Genomic DNA, 19,852 nt, shown 5'->3' on the forward strand with positions numbered 1-19,852 from the left:
GGGGGTGGGGAGTCCAGGGATCTAGGAGGACTGGGAGGCGGTGCCCCGCCCAGTTTGGGGGCCAGGGAGGAGGGATAATACTATTGAGCTGAGACCGCGAGGAAAGTGGAGGATTATCAATAGACAATAAGATGATAAATAAATAATTAAAATATCTCTATGCAAAGCCTGCTCTCCTTTTCAGATAATATGTAAAGTTCATAATAACAATGCGTGATACTGATCACTTACTAAGCCCCACACTGAGGACCCGGGCCAGGTGCTTTATATTCCTGATTTCACTGGGTCTTCCCAATAACCCGGCGGGGCAAAGGCGGAGAGGAATAGCGGGTACCATAATAATGCCTAGTTTATAAAAGAGGAAGGAAATGAAGCCCAAAAAGATAGGTCACTTGTCCGGGATCATTTAGTCGGTCAGTAGCACAACCAGGGTCTGAACCCAGGTCAGACTTCCATCCAATTCATTGGTGAAGGTTTAAAAGCCGCTGAGTCTTCTGTCCTCTCTGGGCCTCTATAATTCCTTCTCCGGGCCAAGGGTCTCTCAACACGTGTCCAAGCCCGGAGCTGTAGGAAGATAGCTAATGAAAAAGTACGGAGTTCTTAGAGTCCTTGAAGCCGAGTCCATAGCTGCGAGGTTTATTAGAAAGCGGACCGCTAAGGGGACGCGCATGCGCATTAAACTAGGCGGCGCGAAAGCTCACGGAGGGGCTGACAAGGTCCGATTTGGAAGTGTGGTGGTGTAAGAACACTGAAATAGTAACTAAATGCACAGAACTATAACCTAGGGAGACTTGTCGGAGGAAAGGGCTGCGTTAGGAAGAGGGGTCTGAAAGCGAGGCCACCGACCAAAGATCCTGCCCTCCGAGTCTTGGGTTCGGAGGCCAGGAAGGTTCCTTTAACGCAGGAGGGGCGTGGTTCAAGTGGAGCGTCTCGAAGCGTTACGGTGCCCGGGAAAGCTCAAGAAACTTGGAACTTAAAGAATAGGCGGGGCAAAGTGGACAGGATGACCCAGGAGGCTCATATAACTGGAAGAAGCGGGTTATTCGTGGGGAAAAAAAGAACGGAGGCTGTGGGAAGCGTACATGTTGGCCAAGAAAGCCCTGGGAGTTCGGGGCATGCAGTGTGTCTACTAGGTGAAAACAAACGGGCTGACGGAGAGTACGGTGGCCTGCTTGGTCCTTTCTTAGACTGAAGAGGCTCCTGAGAGGCGTGGCTGAGGCGCTCTTGCGGGTTACGGTGGCCGGCAGGTCGGGCAAAGCGTGAAATCTCGCGCGATCGCGCTGGAGCCGTCGGGGACGGGGCGGGGCTGGCGGCGGGGGCGGGGACCCGGAGCGGGAAGATGGCGGCCGCGCAGGAGGCGGACGGGGCCGGCAGCGCCGTAGTGGCGGCCGGGGGAGGCAGCTCCGGTCAGGTACGGAGGCCGAGAGGGGCCTGAGGGGCTCTTCCCCACCCGGGGGGCCTCCCACGGGGCGTGTCCTGCCTCTTTTCACGGAATCCTGTGCATTGGGGGCTCCTTGCCCATAGGGACCTTGAATACCGGGCCCAGGTGGGGCCGGGCAGCCCGGGAGGCTGGACAGTGCGGGGAGCGGGGCCCTGTTGCGCGCCGGGTCCCCTGCATGCTCGCGCCGGGCGGCCACCAGGCTCGTTGCTCGAGCTGAGGACACAGTGGCGCGGAGGGGCGCAGACTTGTACCCAGGCGCCCTGGGTTCTCGACTCCGCGATTCCAGCCTCCAGGACAGTTCCTAGAATGGGCTGACGTTCACGGGGTGCTCTAGGTGTGGGCAATGATTGATTAATTGGGAGTTTTCTAACTCTGGGGAAGTCAGGTAATCATCGTGGATAAGGGCACGCGCTGTGGAGGCTGACAGACCCATTTTATAGTCAGGAATCCAAGGAACAGACAAAGGCGCTTACAGAAGGTCACGCAGGTTAGATCTGGGATCCATTCCCTGTAGAACTTACCAGCCATTGCTGAAGCAAGGTGGTCGGGACTGAGGTGGGTTTATTTTCAGCAGAAACTAGTCCTATGCGGGAATTCGTCCTGGTACTGATGACTTCTGACCCATTGCCACTTGAACTAAACTGAGGCTGCGGAACATACTAGTTCAGGCAGCCACCCTTCAGACGTTTAGGGAGTCTATGGAGTGACAGCGAGGTGCTGTCGACCCACCCACTGGGATGTCACTGACACGTGGGAGGCAGCACAGGGGAGAAGAGTGCAGGTTGGGAGGGGAAAACGAAGCTGAAGCTGACTCTCTGTGACCTTGGAAAGTTCCTTTCCCCCTTCATTTCTCCAGTGGTAAATGGAGGGATTGGACAGGAGGGCCAGCCCTGTGATGGGCCATGAAGATGGCTCCAGCCATGTCCCTTCATCAGTGGAGTGAGAGAGAAGACTGGTGTGTAAACAAAGAATTATAATCCTGGATGACAAGGATGGTGACAAAAAGTCCGTGTCAGAAACTGAGGGAGCCCAGAGGAGGAGCAAATAATATCACCTGGGGAGGACACTAGGGTGAGATTTGTGTGACAGAGCCAGCATCCCTGGTCTGGATCTTTTCAGCGTCTTCAACCAGGGCCTGGCCCCGGGGGCAGCCCTAGGAAATGTTTGTCTCTATCTTTAGGGGCTTCCCAGTCTCGCTGAAAGAAGGTCTTTCCCCCTCTGCGTTTCTGTTGATTATTGGGTGGGGAGTGATCAGGGAGACTAGGGCTCAGGGTGCCCTGATTGCCCTGAGCTTACAGAGGACCCCTCCCCGCCAAGATCTCCTCTTGTCCCACTTCTGCTTAAAATCTTTCAAGACTTATTCCTTTGCTTTCAGGATTAAGTACAAATTCTTTGGTAGATCAAGGCTTTGCATGATCTGCCCTTTTTCCTCAGACTAGGCTAGGATTTCTCAATCTCAGCACTATTGACATTTGGGGTTGGATAATTCTTCATGGTAGGGGGCCGTCCTGTGCATTGTAGGATGTTTAACAGCATCCCTGGCCATGCTAGATATCAGTAGCACACACATCCTTCCCCAGTTGTGACAACTAAAAGTGTCTCCGGATGTTGCTAAATGTCCCCTGGGGGGCAGAATTGTCCCTGCTTGGGTCACTGGACAAGACGAGCATCAGCCACTGTGAAGCTCTTGTATTTCCAGGAGTGCGCCTCGTGCGCTCTCGCCACCTCGTAGCCTTTGCACATGTTTCTCTTTACCTGCCTGATCCTTATTAGTCCTGTACATCTCAGGTGTTCTCTCCCCTAGGAAGCCTCTCGGACCCTCTCAGACTGGGTCAGGGCTCCAACAGTCCCTGGGCTCCTCTGTCCCAGCCCTGCCCACTCTGGGTTGTCACTGTCTGTCTCCTCCAGTGGACTGGGCGCCCCTGGAGGGCAGAGCAGGAACTGTCTTGGTCACCACTGTGTGCCCAGCGCTTCCCAGCTCAGGACCAGGCACAGAGCAAGCCCTCAGCGTTTGTGGAATGAATGGGTCTTGAGGCAGAGGCTGGGCTGAGGTGGAATTCCCATGGTGGATCCAGGCAGTCAGGGAGGATGCCCTGACTTCCTCCCGGCCCCGGCCCAGTCTCGTGGCCTCAGCTGCTTCCTGGGCCCCTTAGTGGGTGTTCCGGGGATTGTGTGTGAGAGTGGGCTCATGGGTGCAAGAGCAGAACTACTTCTTAGTCACTGCTGTGTCCACAGCCACCGCGGCCCTCTCCTGGCTCATGCGCAGACCCTTAGCAGTCTCCTGCTCCAGCCAGCCTGCTCCTCCTTCAGGCAGGGACTCAGACAGCAGGCCCGCAGCTCTGGTAATCACTGCTTCAGCTAACGTGGGCTGAGTCCCCACTACGTGCTAGTGCCCATGCTGATGCTGGGACACGGCTATGAACAAAACAGAGGCCCTGCCCTCTTGGAGCCCATGTATTTGTTGAGGGCTGGGAGTGGGCTGTGCGGTGGGGTTGGGGACAGGGGCAGTGAACAAGATAAATAAGAAAAATATACAGTGACTCGGATGGTGCTAAGTGCCATGGGCAGAGCTAAAGCTGGGGAGGAGCATAGGAAGTGAGGGATGGGTAGGAGGTTGCCATTTAAATACAGTGGTCTGGGAAGGGCTTTCTGAGGAGGTGACATTTGAACAAAGACCTAAAGGAGATGAGGGAGGGAGTCACCCATATGGCGGGGGAAAGCGTTTCAGGTAAAGAGAACAGCCAGTGCAAAGGCCCTGAGGTGGAACAGGTGTGATGAGGGAGCGGCAGGGAGGCTGATGTGGCTGGAACTGGTGACTGAGGGGAGAGGGGTGAGAGCAGATGGGCAGAGAGGATCATGCCAGGCCTCAGAGGCCATGGTGACAACTTTGCCTGTACTCTGAGGGAAGTGGAGCCACAGGAGAGTTACCTTTTTATTGAAGTGTAATTTAGATACCATAACATTCGCCTGTTGTCAGTGTAGAGTTCAGTGGCTTTCAGTACATTTATGCAGTTGTGCAGTACGGTCACCACCCCAGTGTGGTCTGAGAACACTCCTATCCCTGCAAAACGCTCCCTTGTTCCTTTTTGCACTTTCTCTGCCCCCAGCAGTGTCCCTTTTTATTGCTCAGTAGTATTCCATTGTGCAGAACCATCACCGGTCCTTCATCGAAAGACTTTTGGGTTGTTTCTGGCTTTACAAGTAACACTGCTATGAACATTTGCGTATAAGCTTTTGTGTGGACACAGAGTTCTCGTTTCTCGGAGGCAGAGACCTCGGAGAGGGATTGCTGGTTCGGATGGCAGGGGTACTTTTAGCTTTTTAAGAATCTGCGTATTTTTCAAAGCAGCAGCTCCATTTCTCCCACCAGCAGTGTACAGCTCTTTCAGTTTCTCCACATCCTCGCCAGCACTTGTGATTGTCCATCGTTTTGATTACGGGCATCCTGGTGAAGTGGCACCTTTGCATTTGGCTTTCCTTTGCATTTCCCTGGGAGGGTTTCCAGCCAGCTTGTCCACCGTCGCAGGTAAGAGAACAGACCTGGGAGCCAGCCAGACATGGGTTCAAATCCTCGCCCGGCCTCAAGCTTCCTTTTCTTGATCCAGAATCAGCTCAGACCTGCTGCAGACCCTTGCTTGGCCCCCCCAGTGCTCCCAGGAGCGAGGCCAGCCCTGAACAAGGGGGCCCTGTGCCTATTCGACCTCGCCCGCCCCTCGGCCAAACCTTTGCCCACACCTTTTCTCTCCCTTAGACACCCTTCACCCAAATGTCAAAGACAGCTCCTTGGGAGGCCTCCCTAACCACCCCCTCTGCTTGTTTCCCCTGGAACACTTTCCTGTTTACCTTTGTTAATTATCCTGTTTACTGTTCTGCCGGTGCCTTTCCCTCTAGACCCTGAGCTCTGGGAGGGCAGACCCCAGAGCTGTGTGCCCACCACCGATCCTGCTGCCCAGCACTGGGCCTGGCGCACAGTCACCAGGTACTCGGGAATTACTTTTATCGACACACAAAGGAAATCTTCTCTGCCCTAAACGTACTGGTATGATCACACCCTGGCCCTTGGGTCAGAGAGGTGAAGAGCCAGAGAGGGAAGTGACACACCCAAGATCTCACAGCCAGGAACCACGGGACCGGTCCGCAGCCCAGGTCTGTCGGACCCCAGAGCCCCACCTTTTACCACAGTGCTCTTCTGCACTTGGGAGATGAAAGGGAAGAGCTCTTGCTGGTGAAGGGGACAGGAAGTGACAAGTGACGCCTTTAACAAATGCTGGCCTCAGCTTCGTGGCAGCCTCATCTGGCTTTGGGAGCCTCTGTCCCTACTCTCGGGGGCATTTGAAGCCGACAGAAGACGTTGCAGAGGAGCGGGCTTGGGGCAGGAGTCGGGGGACTGGGGAGGCCCAGGAATGGGTAGATTGGTGGCCTGAGTGTTCGGGGCAAGCCCTTCAGGGAGCATTTGTTGATTCCCCGGGTGTTTATTGAGCCCCTGCTCTCTGCCAGCCCTGGGCTGGGCAATGCTCCCACCTAACAGCCATCATGACAGTCCTGGTCCTGTCTCTTAAAAGCTGGAGGGTGAGGGGACAGCTGGCGGGAGGGAAGAGGGCAGGACAGGGGAGCCAGCAGGTGCAAAGAGAGGGGCAGGAAGAATTTCCCCATCTCGGGCACTTCCAACCTGACATCCTGAAATTCTCTGCTTCTGAGCTTCTGTTTCTGAATGAAGATTGTTTCTTTGGGAAGCCCTGCCTGACTCCCTGGCCTGCCCACACTCCTGTCATCGTGCTGCCATCATCCTTCCTGAGTGACCCAGACAAGTGGCTTAGGCTCCCTGAGCCCCCGTTTGCTTGGCTGCCAAATGGCGGTGTTCCTAGTTCTGGCCTCACGGGGTGGTCTGAGCTGTGTGCATCTCACACGCCTCTGTGTGGCTCCTGGTAGTGTGGCTCATGCTCTGAGGGTGTTTTTCTGTGTCTGTCTCACCTGCTAGATCCAGAGTCCCTGGAGGGATGGGCCCTCCACAGGGCTGGCCACAGAGGAGGCGTCAAGAATTGTTTGCCCACGGAAGGACCTTTCAGATAAACCCAAGCCTTGGCAGAATCTGACACCTGCCGCCTAACCCCTTCTACATTGTCCCCAGTAGCCACCTCCTTGCATCCTGGGCTCCAGCCCCAGGGAGCATTGGCCCATCCTCGGAGTCAGACTGTCTCTCTCACCTTCTTGTCTGCACCTGCTGCTTCCCTCATTGCGTCCTCTGCGCCAGCCGACTGGTTATGATCTAGGGCTCAGCTCTGACGTCTCCTCCTCCAGGACCCCTCCCTGACCCCCAGGATGGGCCAGGCGCCCTCTCTGTGCTCAGCCCTTACTGGGCCTTGGCACATGGTGGTGCCTACGACAGCCTTGGCGCCTCAGGATGCATCCTCCCTCCTCACCCTGGCCTCTGTCCCTGCAGGTGACTAGCAATGGCAGCATCGGGAGGGACCCGCCGGCGGAGACCCAGCCCCAGAACCCACCACCCCAGCCAGCACCCAACGCCTGGCAGGTCATCAAAGGCGTGCTGTTCAGGTGAGCAGATGTAGCTTTTTTTTTTTTTTTTTAATTTAGTTTTGGCTGCGTTGGGTCTTCATTGCTGCGCGTGGGCTTTCTCTGGTTGCGGCGAGCGGGGGCTGCCCTTCCTTGCGGTGCGTGGGCTTCTCATTGCGGTGGCTTCTCTTGTTGCGGAGCACGGGCTCTAGGGCGCAGGCTCAGTAGTTGTGGCGCACGGGCTTAGTTGCTCCGCGGCATGTGGGATCTTCCCGGACCAGGGCTCGAACCTGTATCCCCTGCATTGGCAGGCGGATTCTTAAGCACTGAGCCACCAGGGAAGTCCCCAGATGTAGCTTTGGTTTTGTTCATTGAAAAAAGTTCAAGTAAGAACAACATAAAGAGGAAGGGAGGGAATTCTCTGGCAGTCCAGTGGTTAGGACTCCGTGCTTCAACTGCAGGGGGCATGGGTTCGATCCCTAGTCGGGGAACTAAGATGCCGCAAGCCATGTGGCGCAGCCAAACAAACAAATTTTTTAAAAAAAGAGGAAAGGAAAGAATCACTGAGGATTACCATCATTACTGTACTGCTGGAGATCCTTTTTACTTTCTCATAATTCTGGGGGCTGGAAGTCTGAGATTAAGGTGTCAGGATGTCTGGTTTCCTCTGAGGCCTCTCTCCTTGGCTTGTAGCTGGCCGTCTTCCTGTCTTCACATGGTCTTCTGTGTTGTCTGTGTCCTAATCGCCCCTTCCTATATGGGCAGCAGTCAGACTGGATTAGGGCCCACCCTAAATAATGACCTCACTTAGCCTTAGTCACCTCTTTAAAGGCCCTATCTGCACATGCAGTCACTGAGATACTGAGGGTTAGAACTGCAACACATGAATTTGGAGGGGGGCGGGACACAATTCAGCCACAACATCTGCATTACATAAAATTTAGCATTTTAACTATCTTTAAGTGCACCACGCAGTGGCATTAAGTATATTGACATTGTTGTGCAACCATCAGACCATCTATCTCCAGAACTTTTTCATCTTCCCCAAACTGAAACTCTGTACCCATTAAACACTAACTCCTCGATTCTCCCTCCTCCCCCCAGCCCCTGGCCACCACCATTCTGCCTTCCGTTTCTGTGAATTTGACTGCTCTGGGTACCTCCTGTAAGTGAAGTCATACAGGCTGTGCCTTTGAGACTGGCTGGTGGTGATCCTTTTACGCGTGGATGCATATGACCGTTTCCAGGCACCGGGAGCACAGGGCCTGCCTTCTGGAAGCCTGGCCTCTGAGTGAGGCCCTGGGGAGCTGCTGGGAGGGCGCAGGGGGATCTCTCTGGGACTGGGTTTCTTCATCCGTGGAGCCCCTCCTTTCTCTTCACCATGCCACTCCCTCCCCTCCCCCTGCCTCCGTGTCCAATAAGGACTTAGAATTTTCTTATGTATCAGTTTCTTCTTTTCATGCTTAAAGCAGCTAGGAATAAAGATTATTTTTATCTTTCCCTTCATTTTTACATAAGAGGTAGCCTATTTTACACAGTTCTACACCTTGATTTTTTTTCATTAACACTATATGTTAGAAATCTTTCCACATCAGTACATAAGGGAGCTTTCTTCAGATAGACGTTTTTAATACAACCACAGTGCAGGCTAATTTCCGTCCTTAGGACCAGGCGCCACCAAGAATCAGTCCCAGTGCGTGCTGGAAGACCGTCTCCATCTGGAGTTCTTAGATGGGATTCAGGGTTTGTTTTCAGGGGCCTGTGAACTCTCTGAAGCATCAAGCAGATTGTGTGAGAATGGCCTTTTTTGAGAGTAGAGGGTAGAGCCCATGGTTTTCAGCACATCCTCCAGCTGTACCAGTGGTTACCTGGAGTGGGGGCGGGGTGGGAGGGAGAGTTGTCGTATGTCTTTTCATACACTTAAATTTTCCCCGTGAATGTAGAATGCCTACTTGGGGTGGGAGGGAGGATACGAAGTTGAAAAGCATTAGGTGAGGGCCAGCCCTGGTGTCCTAGGGCAGGGCTTCCTGGTCTGGGATGCGGGGGTGGAGGGCCCACGGTGAGCAGATGTTCTTCAGGGAACTGGGGGTCTGGAATCCTACAGAAAGTCCGGTCCAGTTGGCCTCGTCTCCTCTACACACGGAGACCCAGGAGCCCGCAGTGCGTGGGCCCCCTGCAGGCCACACGCTAAGCCGGGGCAGAGCTGCCTGTGGGTGTCCTTGCTCGCACACTCTCCCTTGGCATATTTACTAAAATGGGAGCCTCCCTTGGAAATGGAGGCGTCCCCAGGAATCGCCAGTTCCAGACCTTCCCCAGCCGTGTGCATCAGGAACCTCCTGGGGCGGTGGGAGGCAGCAGATAGCTCAGCTGGGCCATGGCCCCTGAGACCCCGGACCCCAGGGCTCCATGGCTTGTACAGGCAGAGGCAAGTCCCTGTGCCTGATGCTGCCCTTTGGCGTGGTTTGGGGCTCAGCAGGGAGGCACCCACTCACGCTAGAATTCTCTTGTAGTGTTTTTCCATTCTGAAGTTTTTTGTATGCCTTTTTCCTATGAGGAAAATAACAATAATAGCTAACACTTCTAAAACGCTTACTGTATGTACCAGGCTCCATTCTAGATGATGTATTATATCATGTGTGTGTGTGTGTATATCAATGCATTTAATGCTTGTAGACAACCCTACGAGGTAAGAAGTGTTATTATCCCTATTTTTTTTCTTTCATTTATTTATTTTTGGCTGCTTTGGTTCTTTGTTGCTGTGTGTGGCTTTCTCTAGTTGCAGCGAGCGGGAACTACTCTTCGTTGCGGTGCGCGGGCTTCTCATGGCGGTGGTTTCTCTTGTGGAGTGCAGGCTCCAGACGCGCGGGCTTCAGTAGTTGTGACACATGGGCTCAGTAGTTGTAGCTCACGGGCTCTAGAGCGCGGGCTCAGTAGTTATGGCACACGGGATTAGTTGCTCCGCAGCCTGTGGGATCTTCCCAGACTAGGGCTCGAACCCGTGTCCCCTGCATTGGCAGGCGGATCCTTAGCCACTGCGCCACCAGGGAAGCCCTGTTATCCCTATTTTAACTGTTGAGGAAATGGAGGCCTAGAGAGGTTAAGAGTCTTGCCTGAGGTCACCCAGTCGGGAAGTAGGAGAGCTGGGCCTTGGATCCAGATATTGCAACTTAGAGGCTGAGAACTTAACCTCTCTGCCATACAGTTGATCCTTGAACAACATGGGGATGGGGGGGGCCGACCCTGTGTATCCACGTATCACTTAACAGTTGGCCCTCTGTACTAGCGATTCCTCCATATCTGTGGTTCCACATCCACGGATTCAACCATCCATGGATCGTGTAGTACTGTAGTATTTACTGTTGAAGAAGATTCGTATAAGTGGACCCACGCACTTCAAACCTTTGTTGTTCAGGGGTCAACTGTATTGCTTTTCACACCTGCAATCAATAAGTACTTGTCTCATTTAATAATTACAGAGCTGCATGTATCTGAGAGACCCAAATTAACACAAGAGAAGTTTCCCTCTCTCTCATGTACTATTCTGGACCTAGGCAGACCAGGATTCTGCGGTCTTCTGCATCCCAGATTCCTTCCTGCTCTTTGTTCCACCATTGCTAGGTTTTGCCCTTTATCCTCATGGCCTAATATAGGTGCTGAGGATGAGACCATCACGTCCACATTCCAGGAGGAAAGAAGAAATAAAGAAGGGATGCTCTTTCTCTTTAAGACACTTCCCCAAAGTCCAGTAAAGACACTGCTTTTATATTTTATTGACCAGAACTTCACCATGTGTCCACACCTGGCTGTAAGGCTGGATTTTGTAGTCTTTATTCCAGGTAGCCAAGGGGTCCAGTTAAAATTTAGGAGTCTTCTTTCTGAGGGAAAAGGGAAAGATGACTATTGGGAAACAACTAGCAGTCTGCTACAGTTTTATTGTGGGGCTTTTATTTTGTTCATTAAAAAATATTCAAAAAGAAAAGCATAAAGAAGAAAATAAAAAATCACCTGAAGGTAACCATCATTCATCATTACTGTATTGGTGGTGATCCTTTCCCATGTTGATTCATGTGCATGCTGTTTTTATTGTGCAGAATTTTTTTTAAGACGGTATTGTGTTTTGAGGCATTTTGGGTTTTTTTGCTTACCCCTAGGCCTTCCCTATTCCCCCAAACCAAGGGAATCCATTTTAAAGTCTGATGTGTATTTTATACCTTTCTCTACATTTATGTTGACGTAAAGGTGCATTACAAATTGTTGGGGTTTTTTTTTTATTGTGGCAAAATATGTATAACAAAATCTACCATTTTAACCATTTTTAAGTGTATAATTCTGTGGCATTAAGTACATCCACATTAGTGTGCAGCCATCACTGCCATCCATCTCCAGAACTTTTTCATCTTCCTCAACTGAAACTGTCCCCATTCAACAGTAACTCCCACTTCTCTTTCCCCCAGCCGAGGTTTTTGTTTTTGTTTTTGTTTTAACATAGTATATTACACAAAAATGTAATACAGTGTATCCTGTAAATATCTCCACTTCATTTACAACTCAAAGACTGTGTATTATGTCTATTCAATTTTGTAAATTGAGAAAATGACTCTTAATATATTTGTTTTAACTAAGTGTCATTTTGTTTCTATTTTGATTTTTTTCTATCATGTTATTCAGAGTGGATACTTCTGATGCTCTCTCTCAATATACATTTTGAGGGTTTTGTAACATTCTGAAACCTCCAGTCCTTCTGAGCATCTCAAATTTTGGTTTCTTTTTTTTTCTTTTTTTTTTAATTTTTATTGGAAAATGGTTGCTTTACAATGTTGTGTTAGCTTCCACTGCACAACAGAATGAATCAGCTACACACATACAGATATCCCCTCCCTTTTGGACTTCCCTCCCGTTTAGGTTACCACAGTGCCATTGGGTAGATTGGTTTTTGTTTCTGCTGGTTCTCACTCATAGAGTCTTGTTTCCTTGTGCGCCTGGCTTATCTTTGGCTGTGTGTTGATCATCATACTTGGAAAATTGTTTATAGGAATCATTTCAGGCCTAGGATGAACCTGTTTTCCTACAGAGAGGACTTGCTTTGCCTCTGCTGGCTGCCTGGGGCATTGTCATTCGGGGTCTCCTTGTACCAGGTTCAAGGCTCTGGCTGTGCCCACCTGGTGTGCGACTCTGAGGAGGGCTAGGCCACACCTGCTTCCCCTTGTCCTTGGCGGGGAGCCCTGTGGAGTCTTAGCTTCTCATAGAGTAGGTCTCTGGTTACTTTGTGTGGGCCCTGGGCTGGCGTTTTTGTTCACCCATCAAAACACCTAGCAGATGTCCTCAAACACAAAAAAGAAGCTTCCAAAAAAAAAGGAAAAACAACAAGGACTTACTGTATAGCACAGGGAACTATATTCAGTATCTCGTAATAACATATAATGGAAAAGAATCCTAAAAAAAATATATATACACATTATATCATATATTATCAATAATGTATATATATATAAATATGTCTGTATATAACTGAATCACATTGTTGTATACCTGAAACTGAATCTAACACAACATTGTAAATCAACCATACTTCAGTTAAAAAAAGAAGAAGCTTCCAGGGTTCCTTTACTTTTTTTTTTTTTTTTTAATTAATTAATTAATTAATTAATTTTTGGGGCTGCGTTGGGTCTTTGTTGCTGCGTGCGGGCTTTCTCTAGTTGCGGCGGGCAGGGGCTACTCTTCGTTGCGGTGTGCAGGCTTCTCATTGCGGTGGCTTCTCTTGTTGCAGAGCATGGGCTCTAGGCACGCGGGCTTCAGTAGTTGTGGCACGAGGGCTTAGTACTTGTGGCTCGCGGGCTGTAGAGTGCAGGCTCAGTAGTTGTGGCGCACGGGCTTAGTTGCTCCGCGGCATGTGGGATCTTCCCGGACCAGGGCTCGAACCCGTGTCCCCTGCATTAGCAGGTGGATTCTTAACCACTGCGCCACCAGGGAAGCCCTGTAAACATATATGCTTAAAAGCAGTGAAGAATGGACAAGACTGCAGACTTACCTGGCAAAAACTGAAAGGAAGATGGGAACCAAAGAAGTAAAGAAGGACTTCCCTGGTGGCGCAGTGGTTAAGAATCCGCCTGCCAATGCAGGGGACACGGGTTCGAGCCCTGGTCTGGGAAGATCCCACATGCCGCAGGGCAGCTAAGCCCGTGTGCCACAACTACTGAAGCCCGGGTACCTAGAGCCTGTGCTCGGCAACAAGAGAAGCCACTGCAATGAGAAACGTGCGCACCGCAGCGAGGAGTAGCCCCTGCTTGCTGCAACTAGAGAAAGCCCACGCGCAGCAACGAAGACACAACGCAGCCAAAAATAACTAAATTAAATAATTAATTAATTACAAAAAAAATATATGTTTACATATATATATAAACTTGATTAAAAATATATAAGAAAATAGAAGAACATATAGAATATGTTGCTATATCAAGATATATAATTGTAAGTGTAAAACTGGTGTTAGTATATTCTTACTATATTAATTTTTATCAAGCCTTTTCAAGTTGTTTCCAACAGGAAAGTTGGTCTGAATAACCTAGCCCAGTGTTACTAAAAATAGGGACTCACCCATTACTTACTGTTTGCTTCTGCAGTTTTCAGTTGATTTGAAGTTCTGAAATGTTGCTCTCCCTAATGTCTGTGTCTCTAAAATGCTGGGATTCCAGATTCTAGGGTTCTCACACTTTGGGATTCCAGGGGACTGGGACGTTAGGTTTCCTAGTTCTGAGGTTTCGAGGGTCGAAGCCCCTGCAGCCCTGTGACCACCAGACTCCAGGGAGTCAGTGCCAGGCATCTGGGGTCTGTCCCCGGACATGGCCTTTGGGGGCATCTTGTCTTCTCAGCAGCCCTGCACCTGCCTTCTCAGGGACCCTCCCTACTTGATCAGCCCCCGGGTCAGGCCCCAGCAGGTGCTGAGTCAGAAGGTCAAGCAGATCCACGTTGGAAAGAAAAGGCATGGGGACTCACCGCCTGCCCTGCTTGCCTCCTCAGGATCTTCATCATCTGGGCCATCAGCAGCTGGTTCCGCCGAGGGCCGGCCCCTCAGGACCAGGCAGGCCCCGGAGGAGCCCCACGTGTCGCCAGCCGCAACCTGTTCCCCAAAGACACTTTAATGGTAACCACCGGCTGGGAGGCCAGACCCGGGAGAGGAGCGGGTGGGGGAAGGTGTGGGGGAGTGACATGGGCTGTCGGGACAGACACGGTCCCTGGTCACTGTCAGGTCTGTGAACAGGTCCAGGGTTGAGAGACTCCAGGTGCATCTTCAGCCCATGAAATCTGAGTCACTCAAGTGACACTTATAAGGAACAAGTAATTCTTTTGGGTTTGTGGTGGTGTTCTTTCTGGGTAGAAGGACTTTGTTCAGGAGCATCTGCAACAGGTGTTCTAACCTCAGTAATCTCGACCTCTCCCACCTTTGCAGTTCTCTGCAGCTCTGGGATTCCTGATTTCATGGAATTCTGGCCAGCAGGGTGACCACCACTCAGCTATTCTTTATCAGTGGGCCTTCTGGGCTCTGGACAAAGATGGCCACGGGGACTTGGGAAAGGAGGGAGTTCTGAGGCCAGCTCCCCAGTTCCCCCTCGGTTCTCAGTAGCCGGCTGACACTCCTGCACATCTTGACTGTGCTTTATCCATAAGCCTGCGGAGCTCTGACCAAGAAGCCCATGAGAGGCTGAGAGGGAAGATGATTCAGGGAGGTCCGGATCCTTTCTAACCCCAAATTCTAATTGGCAGGCTGGCCATTGTTTAATTGTTTTTTGCTCTTAGACGTCACAGACTCAGACCAGGACAGACGTGGTGGGGGTGTGAGGAAAGAGAAAGGTTATTCTACTAGCTGCTGCTCTTCTCTCCACTAACCACCCCCCCCTGCAAATTGTTCATGTTAGTGTGCTGTTAGTGCCACAGCTCTTCCTCGCTCTTTATCTGTCAGCCTTCAGAGGGTCCTATAAGCAGCCCTGACTAAGCTCCCCCCACTTCCCCTCCCAACAGAACCTGCACGTGTACATCTCAGAGCACGAGCACTTTACAGACTTTAATGCCACATCAGCGCTCTTCTGGGAGCAGCATGACCTTGTGTATGGCGACTGGACTAGTGGCGAGAACTCAGACGGCTGCTACGAGCACTTTGCTGAGCTCGACATTCCACAGGTGGGGACAGCTTCTGGTTTCTGGCCCCAGGGCTGCTCGGCTAGCACTAAGGGCATTTCCTTGAACCAACTCCCCGTTCTGCAATCGGGAGTCCAGGTTCCAAGCCTGGCTCTCCTCTCAGTTCACATGCTTTGTGACCACAGGCAGGTCCCTGAGGTCTCTGGGCCTTGTCTTCCCCACCTCTCCATGTGGATGGAGTTGGAATTGGCCTAGGATCCTCCCAGCTACTTTCAGGGTTGTGTAGATCTGTGGTATAAACCAGTGAAAGATTAGTAATCATCCCTGGGGGTGGCCAGTCAGCCAGCCTGGTTTGAAAATAATAGTTAATGTTGATTAAGTGCTTACTACGTACAGGGCACCAGCCTAGGCTGACTGGTGGAAACCTCCCAGCAACCCTAGGAAGTGGGAACTATTATTTCCATTTGACTGATGAGGAAACTGAGGTACAGAGAGGCCCCGCCTGAGGTCACACAGCCGGTGTGAACTGAACTGAACTCAGGCTGTCTGGCTCCGGACTCTGACAGCCCCAGTTCAAATCCTGCCTCCTCCAGGGAGCTCTCCCTGACACTCAGGCTCAGCCAGCACCCTCTCCGGGCTCCCCAACCCAAGCCGTGCCAGCTCTGGGGGGTTGTCACTACCTGAATATGGATCTGTTTTCCCCACGGGACCACCTTGGTCACGGCTCTGTCCGCAGCTCTGCCCAGCAGAGGACTGGGTGCAGAATCAGTGGCTGTTGAACAATCAGTGAATTTGATGAATCTGTGAATGTTGACATCTCTTTGGGGCTGCTCTCTCCTTCCTTTCTCCCCATCAAGTCTTCTCCTCAGCCTCCTGGGGAGGAAGGAGCATCTCTGCTCTGTCCGGCTCTGTCTGGGTCTGTTTGGGTAGCTGGAAGCAGTGGTGGATGCGTTCTTTCTGAGGCAGACAGGACAGCCCGTGCTGAGAGGTGACTCCCGCTGAGCTTCACGTCCGGCCCCCAGACCCCAACCCCAGATCCGAGGAGGACTGAGGGGCACTAAGCCAGGCAGTGAGAGCTGCTTACAGGGACTTGGTGCTCACCCTCCTTCCCAGCTCTGTGACGGGAGAGTGTCTAAGTTGTACTTGATTTTAATTTGTGGAGGTGACTGAGCCGCGACACAGGCCAATGCCATTGGAAGAAGAATTTACTACTTACATTTCCCGAGAGGAGGGGGCCCACCACACTACGCAGGGCCACATGGGGAAGCACCAGGTTTGGACAGGAGCAGAAGGGGCAAGGGGAGGCCTAGGCCGAAGCCTTTATTGAGGTTTCCGCAGGAAAGGCAGGGCAGGTGGGGAAACACCTTAGGACTGGCCTGCTTGGTTGATGTGCGGGCTCTGGGCTAGAGGGGTGGTCTGTAGTTGTCTGGTACCTGCCCTGAGTGATTCAGTGCGGCCTGGTGTGTGAGAGATAAAGGGAGTGGTTGGGGTATGGACTTGGGTTTGTTGGTTTGCATTTTAAAGGTATGTTCAAAGGCAGGCGAGTTGTCTATTATTTCCAGGAATCAGCTGGCCCTGGGAGGGGCAGTCTCTCCCCTGCCAGATGTGAAAACATCATGAAATATAAAAACATGGTTGACACAGAGGTGGACTTAAAAGGCAGGGCAGTGAGGACACAGCGTGGCCAGGTGAATCCCAGCTCACCACAAAGGTCAGACAGAGAGGCTGCAGTGCGGCCTCGGCCACCCACCCTGCGCCTCAGGCAGGTGGCCACCCCACTTCAGTTTCCTCATCTGGGTGGGTGTGGCAGGGGGTTGAGAATAGTAGGTGAAAGGCCCGGGCAGAGAGGTAGGACACAGACGGTGAGAGGCAGGGCCACGGGAGAGCCCACAGACTGGGTTCAGATCCACTTACTTGCTGCACGTAGCCTCTCTGTGTGAGCCCCAGTCACCGCATCTGGAAAATGGGATAATAACATGACCCAGTGCGCAAGGTTTACATGAGTTATACAGATGTGAACTCACTGGATTGGGCAGTTACCATTTGAAGTGCCAGAGTGGTATCCGGCCTTCATTGTTTTACCGTTTAATGAATTAAGGCTGCTGACGTTTATTGAGCTCCTATTCTGTGCTTGAGTGACCGCACTCAGCGCTCTCAGATAATCCTTACAGCCCTGCCGTGCCCTCAGTGCTGATGATCTGCGTCCTGCAGGTGGGCCCTGAGGCTCAGCGAGGCAAAGCCTGAGGCCACACAGCCATTGTGTGCTAGAGCCTGGTTTTGAATTTGAGCCTAACTCCAGTGTCTGGCCCCTAACCACTGAACTACACTGCCCACCCTGAACACTCAGTAGACGGGGGTGGGGAAGCCGTGGGGGGCGGGCGTCATGAGGGGCTTCACTGTTCCTTGTCCCCGTCGGACCGCCTTGCAGAGCGTCCAGCAGAACGGCTCCATCTATATCCACGTCTACTTCACCAAGAGCGGCTTCCACCCAGACCCCCGGCAGAAGGCGCTGTACCGCCGGCTCGCCACGGTCCACATGTCTCGGAGTAAGTCCCTCTCCATCCTGGGGCCCCCGTGGTGCCGCGGGCCTGGACTCCCAGGTCCACGAGGGCAGGCAGGAACCCTGTGCTCAGGGAGGCTGGGGTTGGTGGCCGGGCTCGAACCCCACGTACCCTCCATGCCTCTGGACACCCGTGGGCAGGCAGGAGAGGAATCGGCTTAGAAAGAGCAGGTGGAGAAAGGGACTTCCGAGAAGAGGAAGGGCGAGGCTGGCGTGTGCACAGTACCGGGCCTGGTAGAGCAGACACTCCAGAATAGTCTGTGAGAGAACGATGGCTAGATTAAATGAGCAGAGGGAGACTGGAGGCCCTTTGCCATTAGTTGCATCCGGTGTGCTCTCCGTGATTGCATCTGTGTCGGCCGCTCCTGGAATGGGTGCTGCACAGTGGCCGCCCTGGGGGCTCCTGCGGGGCCGTGCGAGGCTCCCAGGCTGCGGGTGTGAATGCATCCTGCATGGCTGCGCTGTGAGCCTCCGCCCGCGCACGCGCACCTCTGAGTAGGGCCTCCCTTGACGATGCAAGCTGGTGAGGGCCACGTCACCGGACAGGCCCCGTTCTCACCTCGCTGGCCACCCTCCTGGTGCCCCCCTGAGAATCCTGATCGTGTGAGCAAACCGCAGGACTACCGGTGACCCCAAGAAGCCCTGGGTCAGAACTGTGGCCATTTGGGACTTCTGACACGGCCTCATTTTGAAACTGAGATTCTCTCTGCCCAGGGCATCTTCTTTAAAAAAATTTTTTTTTAATCTCTTGTTATAAGTACATGGTTTAAAATTCAAGTAATTTAACCAGACAGCGACACTCATCTGTCTCCTGCTCTCCCCCTCTTGTGTTCCCCCTGTTTCCACTCCCCACAGGCAACTGCTTTAGCTGTTTCTGCTACTTGATCTCCAAGGCTCCCAATAATAAGATGATAATGCAGTTTCTTGGTTTTTCAGTTTTGACGTTATGTCTTGACTTCCTACTCTGGAAGAGGAAATCTCAACTCAGGAACATAATTTGATTAGATTCATATTGAGCATTCAAATGGTTTTGCGTGTGTGACTCTTCTTCCCATCTGAACCACACAGTGTGTGTAGTTTATTTTTCCTTTCCTGTCCAACATCTCCTTTTCCAGGAGGTTAATAATTGTTGGCATTTTTTTGCCTGCCCTTTGTGTCTTTTGTCCTTGAGTCCACTGTCTCCTGATCGGCAGCTGTGGGACTCTCTCGCTGCACTTCAGTTTCAGCAGATCTAGAGAACAGACAGCCCCCCACACCCCCCTCCCGAAAGCCCCCCGTTCCCTTCATGTGAATTTTGCGTGCCCCACCTCCCTTTGATTCTACTGCGCCTGTGGACTTGGTTAAGATCCCTCTGTCTGTTTTGTGTGGCGCAGCGACAGATGTACTTTAATTTGCATGGGTTAGGTCTTTTCCTACCTCTTTTGGTATAAAAATAACCCAAAGGATGAGAATTTTTTTTGTGACCGTCTACACTGGATGAAACAAAACTCTAGTGACCGTATGTCAGTACCCAAAGCTGATTTGGAAAAGTCCCCCAGGTGTGCTAAGCGCTGTTCTAAGCAAGTATGTCTGCGGACCGTGCTCTGTAGGGCGTTCCGCCCGGCTGCCTGGCTGGCTGGCTTCCGTGGAGCGCATCTGCGAAGATGCGGGCAGAGGCAGGCTGAGGGGGTGTGGCCTGCAGGGGCCATCCCCACGGAGGTGTCCCCGAAAGTCTGGGTTACATGTGCCTGATGCTTCAGCGGTTGCTTTGAATGTGACCCAGGTGGGCGGCTGCTCGCTTGCGTGCCGGTTACACCCATCAGCCACGCTCAATGCCAGCATCTTTTGTGGTTTCGTCTCTGGTGAATGTGATCCGTGTCACTGTGTGGTGAGGTCGTGTTCATGGTCAGTGTGACAGATGTTGGTGTGGTCTGTAAAATAGAATCTGCAGCCTGTGGACCTGAGAAGCCAGCAGGATCCCCCAGGCTTGCCTCACACCTGGGCCCACTTAGGGCAGGGGCTTGAAGGGACACGGAGCTGGACACCGGCCCACTCCAGGGCACAGAGCAAGAGTGTGGGATCAGAAAAGCCCCCTCCTGTCTTCCCCAAAGGGCCAGTGGTCAGCACTCTAGCACGGTACTGTCCCAGAGGGATTCAGTGCCCGCCACAGGAGGCATTGTAAGTTTTCTAAGTGGCCACGTTAAAAAAAAAAAAGACCATAAAATGAA

At 52.1% G+C, this 19,852-nt stretch overlaps 1 protein-coding gene across 1 annotated transcript in view; it reads left to right on the top strand.

The window, feature by feature from the left end:
* Positions 1 to 1,320: 1,320 nt before the first annotated feature.
* CLPTM1 (CLPTM1 regulator of GABA type A receptor forward trafficking) overlaps positions 1,321 to 19,852 on the top strand; it is a 28,523-nt gene continuing 9,991 nt past the window's right edge. Inside the window, exons 1-5 of the mRNA XM_061173246.1 lie at positions 1,321 to 1,411; positions 6,882 to 6,994; positions 13,970 to 14,093; positions 14,969 to 15,127; positions 17,514 to 17,631. Of these exons, the coding sequence (XP_061029229.1) occupies positions 1,340 to 1,411; positions 6,882 to 6,994; positions 13,970 to 14,093; positions 14,969 to 15,127; positions 17,514 to 17,631 (586 nt within the window). The 5' untranslated portion in view covers positions 1,321 to 1,339. The remainder of the gene's footprint in view (positions 1,412 to 6,881; positions 6,995 to 13,969; positions 14,094 to 14,968; positions 15,128 to 17,513; positions 17,632 to 19,852) is intronic.

Source organism: Eubalaena glacialis, chromosome 18 (assembly GCF_028564815.1).
Source record: "Eubalaena glacialis isolate mEubGla1 chromosome 18, mEubGla1.1.hap2.+ XY, whole genome shotgun sequence".
NCBI lineage: Eukaryota > Metazoa > Chordata > Mammalia > Artiodactyla > Balaenidae > Eubalaena > Eubalaena glacialis.